General features: G+C 41.7%; 1 protein-coding gene across 1 annotated transcript in view; it reads right to left on the reverse strand.

The window, feature by feature from the left end:
- Positions 1 to 1,972: 1,972 nt before the first annotated feature.
- The window catches only part of HRH4 (histamine receptor H4), a 16,059-nt gene continuing 7,191 nt past the window's right edge, over positions 1,973 to 10,840 (reverse strand). The window contains exons 2-3 of the mRNA XM_025886733.2: positions 8,995 to 9,158; positions 1,973 to 3,723 (exon numbers count right to left, since the gene is read on the reverse strand). Of these exons, the coding sequence (XP_025742518.1) occupies positions 2,890 to 3,723; positions 8,995 to 9,158 (998 nt within the window). The 3' untranslated portion in view covers positions 1,973 to 2,889. The remainder of the gene's footprint in view (positions 3,724 to 8,994; positions 9,159 to 10,840) is intronic.

Here is a 10,840-nt window from a genome sequence, read left to right on the forward strand (position 1 = left end):
AGCCTTGTTCTGTTCATTCATCATAAATGTATCATACTTTATCACTTCCGAGACACATATTGCTCACCTTTCAACAACTCTGAAATCAGAATGAGACTTCCTAGCAATGTGATTTTTAAAGTATTGTTTCATAGACAATTTGCAGCATTTTCTTTTATAGTGATAAATAAAGTAACAGTATGTTTTACACTGATGACATCTTTGAATGAAATACAATATATATTATATTTTCTATATTTTAGAAAATACATATGAATATTTAGGCATGTTTCCGCTAGGGTTCAATCAGAAAAAGTTTTCATGGAGCCACACCATTCAATGAATATTCGAGCCTCCAGTGATCACATGAAATCCACAACTACTAATTTATAAATGTCAAAAACAATAGCTGACAAGTAACTTTATAAAAACTTGCATATTTATGAGGGTTTATTTCTCGAATTTTCAAGATTACTATTGAATGTTAATTGTGTATCTCCTATTTTGGACTTAATGCAAGGCATAAGTACACATAAAAATTATGGGCATACAGAAGACATGAACAGACATTTCTCCAGAGAAGACATCCAAATGGCCAACAGGCACATGAAAAAGTGCTCAACATCACTCGGCATCAGGGAAATCCAAATCAAAACCTCAATGAGATACCACCTCACACCCGTCAGAATGGCTAAAATTAACAAGTCAGGGAACGACAGATGTTGGCGGGGATGTGGAGAAAGGGGAACCCTCCTACACTGTTGGTGGGAATGCAAGCTGGTGCAACCCCTCTGGAAAACAGTATGGAGGTTCCTCAAACAGTTGAAATTAGAGCTACCGTTCGATCCAGCAATTGCACTACTGGGTATTTACCACAAAGATACAAATGTAGGGACCCGAAGGGGTACGTGTACCCCAATGTTTATAGCAGCAATGTCCACAATAGCCAAACTGTGGAAAGAGCCAAGATGCCCATCGACAGATGAATGGATAAAGAAGATGTGGTATATATACACAATGGAATATTATGCAGCCATCAAAAGGAATGAGATCTTGCCATTTGCAACGACGTGGATGGACCTGGAGGGTGTTATGCTGAGTGAAATAAGTCAATCAGAGAAAGACATGTATCACATGACCTCACTGATATGAGGAATTCTTAATCTCAGGAAACAAACTGAGTGTTACTGGAGTGGTTGGGGGTGGGAGGGATGGGATGGCTGGGTGATAGACATTGGGGAGAGGATGTGCTACGGTGAGCGCTGTGAATTGTGCAAGACTGTTGAATCACAGATCTGTACTTCTGAAACAAATAATGCAACATATTTTAAGAAAAAAGGAAAAGAAGAAGATAACAGGAGAGGAAGAAAAGGGGAGTATGTCAGAGGGGGAGACGAACCATGAGAGATGATGGACTCTGAAAAACAAACTGAGGGTTCTAGAGGGTAGGGGGGTGGGGGGATGGGTTAGCCTGGTGATGGGTATTGAGGAGGGCACGTTCTGCATGGAGCACTGGGTGTTATGAACAAACAATGAATCATGGAACACTGCATCAAAAACTAATGATGTAATATATGGTGATTAACATAACAATAAAAAATTAAAAAAAAATTATGGGCATATCTAATCATTTATGTACTTAAAGGATTTTCGTATTTTAGTGTTTGAATTTAACCAAGATTTGAAAGGTCTAAGAAATATGAAAATGACTAAACTGTATAGGAACTCTGAGAAGTTATAAAACAAACGCTAATAAAAACTTGTAGGAGAGAGGAAATGAACCAAAATCAAAATGAACTGTTATGACAAAGACAGGCAAAGAACACAAGGGGAAGGAGGTGGGGGAGGGGGAGGAAGAAGAAAAATTCATAATGGCAAAAAGAAAAAAATGTCACCAGACTAAGAAAATGTGACTCATCAGCAAGGTATAACCTACATTAACTGCATACAAAGGCATCGCTCTGAGCGCTGCATACAAGTTAAAGACATCAAATAAATACAGAAGTATATTTTATTAATAATTATTGACATCCACTAGTTCTGTGAATGTTATACCAGGTACATCAAGTTGAATCACATAGTCCTTTTGTTATCTCTTAGCCTTTCTCTTTTCTTCCATATTTTCTCACAGAAGTCTTAGCCAATGCGGAAGTTGGAAGAAGAGGGCGGGAAGGAAAAAAGGAAAGCCATCCTTTCAACCAGAGGATGATCTCGTCCGTCCCTTACTCGCTCATCCTGTGATTGCCGAGCCTCCCAGATAACGGCCCTGGAGGATTCTGAGAGCTGCAGTTACCTGCTCTTCCTTCCCCACACTTCCTCCTTTCCTGGGATCAGGAACACAGAGTCCGGAAGTACACATGCCTTCCACTTTTCTATCTGGGCACACCCTCACTCCCTGCTTCTGACAACTCAAACCTCAACACACCTGCCCACTGATCATAACGCCCACCTCCAGCAAAGAGGGCAATATAGCCCCCTTTTCCATTGTACACTTTAGGAAAAATGGCTTTAAAACTTTACAATTTTTCCTCACTATAAAATAAAAAGGGAAATTCACTTAAGGCTATAGCAAACACCGAACTTGGAAAGAAAACAAGAACTCTTAACTTTCACCATCAATGCGATATCAAGATCTAAAAGACAAGGAAGCGGCAATGAGTAAGAAAAGTACAGTGCATTTGCGGCTATGAGTTTACAAAAACATTGTCATCTATTTCTAATTGTACTATTATTATTCACCAGGATAATTTTCCCTTGACTTCCAGGCTTCGATTTTTTTTTTTTTTTAAGTTTTCAAGTGTTACAATTTTATGGACTTTCCTGGCAGAGTGGAAAGGGCAAACTGAAAGTCAGATCAAATTCCTGTAGGTGAGATTAAGACTAAAATTTTTACAAAGGATAAAGTTATCTTTAAGAGGACATTGACTGATTTTGTGATGATATGGATTGCTTTCTCATACGAAGTATTTTCGAGAAAGCCTTCTGGAAATGCCTGTGACACAACGGATACAGGAAAGGATTGACAAAGGAATTGAGCCATTGAAGCCAAAACGTGATTTCATACCCAACTATTTGAGGACGCTGGTCTAGTGGGTAAATTGAACGAATGATTGTGAACAGAGAATAGGGAGCCCAGCAAAAGGCAAAAACACCTAAGAGAATGGCCAGTGACTTGGCTAATTTCCTGGCTCTGAATAGTTCAATATGTTCTCTTTGGTGAAGACACAGGGAATCAGAATGGGCGAGGGAAGCCATTTTGGAAGCAATTATACTGCCATTCATCTGGGCTCTTAAAGAGAACAAGAGACTGCTCTTTCTTTCATGTCTTTTCAAAGGAGTAGATGGTGCTGTTTCCTTCAGTTCAGGAAGAGATGTTCTTGAAAACAGTCCACCCCTGAGTGAGGATCCCCAGTTACTGGGAGAGACAGGAGAAGGGAGTGTGGGCTGGCTTTGCCACCGGCTGAGATTGCCACGCTTCCACAGGCTCCAGTAAATGTACATGTTGAAATAGGCCACTGCAAAGACTGGGACCAGGAATTCAAAGAAAGACGAGATGGCGAGGATGTACCATATGGTAAAAAATCCAGGTTCACAAGCCTTCTCCTCCAAGACTCTCCAACTGGAATTCTTCCAAGACTCTGAAATTAGAATTATTGGCCCATGCACTAAGAAGGCCAGTACCCAGACAGCCATCATCAGAGCCACGATCTTCAAGATCCCAGTGTGTCGAGCTCTGTAAGATACCTAAAAAAGACCAAATAAATTATTTCAATATAACGAACATATGTTTGTTGCAGAAGGCATATCACAGGCCCTCGGTCGTTTCAGGGGTATGCAAGAGGTAGGGAAGCTACCTGGCGCTGGGTCACATGATATGGGCCAGGACAGAGGGTTCAGTTGCCGATGCAGGCTTTCTCCAAGACCTTCCAGACGGAATCTGTAATCTTCAAGGTTAAACCTCTGACATTCTAGTAAATGTTAAGATCAATATCTAAAATAAGAACGCCATGTTTCCGACTCCACTGACATTAATCTGAATCGGAAAACAGCTGAAACGGGGTGCCCCTTTTCACAGTGTTTCACAATCTGCCAGCTGGGTCATGATCAGCATTTTTCTTTGAATGGAATAGAGCGCTCAAGGTCAGAGTGCCTCACAATCGTAAGGGTATGTATTGTTTGATGAAACTTTGGCTTTGGGAATGTAGATATACATAGAGAGAGAGAGAGAGAGAAACACATGTACTGAACTCCACTATCGAATGCATTTCTCCCAGGGTCAAACAAGTTTGAAAGCCACTGGCTTTCTTGATTCTAATATTCAGGAAGAATCTACTCTGTAGTTTATCCTGAGATTTCACGGTGGCCTCAAAAAGACAGAATTCTTACATCACTCCCAAGAAGATGACCCCCACCCCAAAAAAGTCTAAACCTGCTATGGAGAAATAGCATAATGTTACTGAGCATTACCAAATCATTTCTTTCTATAAATATTTCCACTCAACAAAAATGGTGCCAAAGCTGTGGTGGTCAGCCACTTCGAGAGACACAGCCATGGCAAGTACCACAGTCTTTTTTAAAGAGTAAAGAATGTTCTAGGTCTGCTTGGTCACAAAGACTGGCTTCTATAAGGGAAAATGAGATTCTAGGAGTAAGGATTGCTCTCAGTTCTCAGGACCCATGATCTTCAATAGATCCTGAAATCTTTAAAAATATCTTCTATAAGAAGCTTAAAAGGTCACCCACCCTATATGAGGGATGAACACATGAACCAGGAATTTTTTTAAGGGGATCTGGAACAGACAATGTCCCTAAGCTTCTTTTAGGTCAATAAGGTTCCTTCCAGCTCATATATTACATATTTCTCTGATTTCCTCACTCAAGGGAAAGGAAATGATTTCCCCCACGAAACTGGAACATGCCTCTCTTTCCACCATCGCTCATGTACTATTTTCTCTGTGAGTTTTTAAATCTTGTGCTACAGTGTTTTCTCATTTTTATTAAACAGTACAACAATGCCCAGCCCTGTCTTTCTTTGATGGATTGTGCAGGCTGGGAAGGGCTCACCGACTGGCTGGAGGTAAGAGGAAGCAGGCTTTTAAAAAAAGTTATTTTTAAAAACTGCAGGGAAGTGGGTTTTTTTTTCCTCCAAATTACTGATATTTCTGAGGCTAAGCTAAAATGCATATGGTGCTGACCACAAGTTCCCATATACAATACGCTTTTTTGCCTTCTGCTTCTCATGCCACTAATTAATACACCTCTTGCACTAAATCTAATGATTATGAAGATGGTAACAATACCCAGATGGTCATAAAACTGAATTTAGTTTTTTAATTGCTCTGTTCAGCCTTTGTAATGATGTGATGCAATATGCTGGAAAGTGATCTCTTTTCTATTATGCATAAGGTCAAATGGGATAATGGACATCCAAGGGAATTGAGAAGATGATGCCCATGTCTTCATCTTCGGGTAGCATTTTTGACAGATAGCTCAAGCATTGCTTGAATCCAGGCCCAAGCCAGTTGGAGTGGCCTTCCTGACATCAATCAGTGGCCAAGTACTCCACCCATGACAGAATATGTTCGTTATTCAGGATATTGCTTCTTATCTTGCTTCCTTTCCAGCCCCAATAAGATATCCAAACACTCTGTCAATCGGGTTTCTTTTATAAGGGAGGGCAGCCCCCGGAACTTGCTGGTGTTAATAATGAGATGGCATTGCAGAGCCATCCTAAGTGCCTGTTGCAGGTTGAATTGTGTCCTCCAAAGAGATAGGTTGAAGTCCTAAGTCCTGGTACCTGTGTGCATGCCCTCATTTGCAAGTAGGGTCTTTGCAGATATAATCAAGTTAAGATAAGGTCATATTCAGTAAGCCCTAATCCAATATGACTGTTGTCCTTATGAGAAAGACACAAACACACAGGGAGAATACCCTATATCAATGGAAGCAGAGACTGTAGTGACATATCTACGAGGCAAGGACCGCCAAGGAATGCCAAGGATGGCTGATAATATTAGAAGCTAAGAGAAAGGCATGGAACAGGCAGCCCTAGAGGCCTCAGAGAGAGCATCGCCCTGCCTCCACCTTGATTTGGGACTTCAGGTCTCCAAACATTAAATGTATTCCAGAGAATAAGTTTCTGTGGTCTTAAACCACCCAATGTGCAGTACTTAAATACAGCAGTCCTAGGAATCTAGCCAGCCCCCAGCAACTATATTTCTCATGGTCTCGTTTTATTCTCAAGCTTCCCTCTTCATCTTCAGAAAAAAAAAAAAAAAAAAAAAAAACTCTCTCCACTTACTATCTTAATTCTGCATACATTTGAATTCCTACTCCTTCCAACTACACTGTGCTACTTTCCCCGACCTACTCTTGCTTCAGCCACACAGAAATCTGCCCCTCCAGAAAATGTGTCTGAGCACTGTAATCACACACTGCCATCTGCACTCGGCCTTCCTTTTCCAAACTATTGTCAGATTTCCATTTCCCAGGCCCAGCCCATGATCCTGACTTATCATACTGTCTCTCCACGTTGAACTACAGCAAGAGCTCGGCTTCCCCACAACCACTTCCTACAAGCTTCAGTGGTCTTTGAGGGCTTCCTGGCTCACACTGCTGCCTTGGAACTCTTCGCCAACAAAGGCCCAAGAGCTGCCTGAGCGCCCCTTTTGCAAGCATCCATGCGCTGGGGTGTGGAGCTCTTGTTACACACTTGACTCCGTGCTTATATACTAAGGATCTTGGATCCAGCCGACCCAACCCTCACCAAATTTAGAGCCTGCGTGGCCAGGAGGAGTTCCTCAGGGCAAGACTGGGAAACAAACGCACTCATTTTCTCTCTGGACATCAGTCCTCATGTCTGTGTGACTTCTACACATTTTTCCCAACTGTACAAGCTCTCTCTTACCTTTGCACACAACTGAGGTAGACCCAAGGGCTCGGACATCCAGCAAAGGGATGTCCTAGCAAACACTAACTAGGAACACCCAGTGAAGACTAAAAAGAAATGCTAACCCAGAAAAAAAAAGTAAATGTTTCAGCACCAATGGGAAAGATTATGAATTAGAGCACTCTTTTTCGAACATTTTGACGAACTCAAACTAAGAAATACATTTTATATCATCACTAAGTGCACAGACAGAAGTACTCATAAAATGATACTTACATTTATTACGTACCTGGCACTCTGATATTTTGTACTCTATTTTTATTCTGTTTTACTATGTTTTTTTCTGTATTTTTTTGTTTTAAAAAAAGGTGGTCACAACCCACTGAACTGACTTCATGACTCAATAACGGATCATAAGCTGCAATTTGAAAAGCATGAGCTTATAGGCATCTGAATTGCTCATCCAAGCTGATCTGTGCTCTCTCCATAGTTTGTCTAGTACCAACTGCAGTGGACTCTGGTGCCAATGACGTACCCGAGGCCAAGTGTCTGGATGTCCCAACACATTCTTTCCCCCCTTCTTTCTGACAATACGGCAGCTCAGCTAGAGACCACATTTCCCAGCTTTTGTTGCAGTGAGATGGGAGACCATGTGACTAAACGTCACCAGTAAAATGTGAGTGGAAATGATTGTATGATTCTGCACTACTTGGTTAAAAGAAAACCCCTTGCCCTGGACTTCTGCCCTTTACCCATCCTTTCTAGAACCTGGAGTGGCAGCAACCTGGTCTTGACCATGCAGAGGAGAATAATGACCTAGAGCAGGGGTCAGCAAACTACAGTCCCTGAGACAAATGTGGCCCACCACCTGTTTGGATAAATACATTTTTATTGGAACACAATGAACGAATCATTCCTTTTTTCTTTAACATATTATGTATGGCTCTTTCTGTGCCATAATGGCAGATTTGAGCAGTTGCAACAGAGACCATAGGTTCCTTTATAGAAAAAGTTTGCTGACCCCTGCCCTAGAAGATGTAGAACCACCCTGTTAGCCTAGGTCCCTGGATGAGTTCCTGGAGAAAGGCTTTCCTGGAATGTTGAGAGGAAAATAAATTTCTATCTTATTTGAGCCTCATCTTTGTTCCTGCAGTTGATCTTTGCCTTCTGCAATATACCCTCCCAACCCTTCTGCTCCGAGCTGCTCAGTCCTCCCAAGCCAAAGCTGTCCCTGGCCTCTCAATACCTCCAACACCACACCTAGTCCATGGTACTGAACCCATCTGTTTCTGGATCTGTCTCCACATTAGCCTATTATGCTCCTCAAAAGTGGAGACTGATGTTTCATTTCTGTATCCCAGCACTTAGCAAAATCCCTTGCACACAGTCGCATCCCCCAAAGATGTGGGTCCTGGGACTCAGGAGTGAAAGAGGTTTCCCATCTAGGTCTCGAAGACTTCAGATTACTGCCCCATACTGACAGTATCTGCCTTGTTTTTCCCCTTGTTCTATTGCTGATAAATTTAGCTTGCTTAAGAACTGTCACTAACTTGTTGAAACCAAGATTCTAAATCTTGGGTCCATTCAGACTTTCTTGGCATGGATCCTACACTGGCACTGGGACTTGATCTCCCAGGCTGGTCCCACTGTCTAACCTACAGCTTCTCTGTATACTGTCTTTTCTCCTTTGGCCATTCACAGTTGATTTTCTCATGACATTCAAAAGTCTGGGCATCTTTCTACTTGCCCACCAGGTCCCACCTGAGGAAAATATTCAGGTCTTAGTTTGTGTAAGGAATGGACTCGACAAGTCTACTGTGACTCACATGTATATCCAATCTACTGTGGACTCAGTATACCACTTCCGACAACTTGCCTTGGATTTTCTCTGACAGCCTTCCCACGCTAGTGGCACGTAGGGGAGTGAGTGACTTAGCCAAATCACACACAGAAATTGTTCACTAAGGGCCAATGAAAACTTAGCACCAAATAACAGAAGGATAATCAGGCTCCTCTAAGGTTTGCCAACTAAACAAAAAATTACACTTATAACAATTTCTGCTTGGGGATGCAAAATGCACAAGTATGTCACCTTCTAAAGAAGGTGAGTGAGTGTTTTGACTTACAGCATTTGAGACTGACTGGTACCGATCATAGCTGATGAGAACAATGTTATACACAGATGCTGTACACAAAAGATAGTCAACAATGAGCCAAAATGCACAGAGTCCATTTCCAAAGTCCCAATCAAACAGCGTGTGAGGGATGTACAAAGGGATGGAGATCACACCTGTATAAGGAAAAAATAAGGCAAAAAAAAACACAAAACGCATGTCAACGAATACAAAGAGACACAGGCATAAAACACAATGACATACCTGAATTGACCAAAAGTGGCTTGATTATAATTTAGAAATTCATTGTGTTTCATCAACAAAACTCAGGACTGATTTCCTACACATTCTTTGAATACCATTTTTACAATGGCTGTCGTAAGTATCCTATGTTTCCTTATTACGTTCCAAATCAGGCTCAGGTCCTGACCCGCATTTCCAAACATATACAGCATAAGTCTTTTGGTTTTCCTTTTTTTATTTCTAAATTCTATTAGCCAACATATAATACATCATTAGTTTTTCATGCAATGTTCAATGATTCATTAGTTGCGTATAACACCCAGTGCTCATCACATCACATGCCCATCACCCAATTATCCCATCCCGCCACCCACCTCCCTTTCCACAAGCCTCAGTTTGTTTCCCGGAGTCAAGAGTCTCTCTTCGTTTATCCGCCTCTCTGATTTCTTCCCACTCAGTTTTCCCTGCCTTTCTCTATGATCCTTGGAGCTATTCCTTATATTCCACATAGGAGTGAAACCATATGATAATTATCTTTCTCTGATGGAACAAGTCATCTTTATGTTCAAAATCCAACCCAGACAGGATGGGCCAGCCTCCCCCAAACATAGCCCACAGTTTCACATGTCCTTTGCCAACAACATTCTTCTTTCCTAGAATAGCCTCCTCTCTTCTACTGAGAAGTCTAATTACTTCCTTCTCATTCTTCTTTCAGTTCACAAAAAGGACTTCCTCTTTGTTATCTTTCTTGGAACTTCTTTGGCAGAAGTGACCCCTTCTCACTTGCACAGTGCTGGCACTTTGCTCTTCCCTTTCTCTCTCATGTATAAATATATTCTACTTTTCATCTCTGTCATCCTTTCACTTGCTTCTCCTGAGGGCTGAAACTGTATTCCAAGTTGATCCTTGTATTTTTCACAACATTGAGAGCTGACCAGTGGCTCCCACATTTAACTGAAATAGATTAGTAACAGCTGATATGTATTGTGCAGTTACCACATGCCAGACATTGTGCTATGTCTACTGCATATGTCACCTCATTTAACGTTCATAGAAACTGAGGTAGAAATCATGCTGACTTAGCCGATAAAGAACCTAAAGCTCAAAACGGAGACGTAATTGCCCAGGGTCCACTCAGCTAGTAAGTGGAAGATTGGCTTTGAAACCAGGCAGTGTGATGTCAGGACTCCTGACTTGAACCACTACACCTCACTAAGTGAACAAATATTTAAGTGGTTCAGCTCTGCACAGAAATAGCTTAATTATGAAAAATGACTAAACTGAGCCCCTTTCCTTTAGTTTTGTTGGAGTTTTTCGTTGTATTGACATTTCAGACAGGTGACACTACTCACTGAGTATATAACCTATTAAGAGAAAGCTCAGGGGCGCCTGGGTGGCTCAGTCGTTAAGCGTCTGCCTTCGGCTCAGGTCATGATCTCAGGGTCCTGGGATCGAGCCCCGCATCGGGCTCCCCGCTCGGCGGGAAGCCTGCTTCTCCCTCTCCCACTCCCCCTGCTTGTGTTCCCTCTCTCGCTGTGTCTCTCTGTGTCAAATAAATAAAATCTTTAAAAAAAAAAAAAAAAAAAAGACTGACGGCTTCCCCTCTGCAACCCTT

Source organism: Callorhinus ursinus, unplaced genomic scaffold (genome assembly GCF_003265705.2).
Source record: "Callorhinus ursinus isolate GAN/ISIS: 27379988/994484 unplaced genomic scaffold, GSC_fseal_2.0 scaffold11, whole genome shotgun sequence".
NCBI lineage: Eukaryota > Metazoa > Chordata > Mammalia > Carnivora > Otariidae > Callorhinus > Callorhinus ursinus.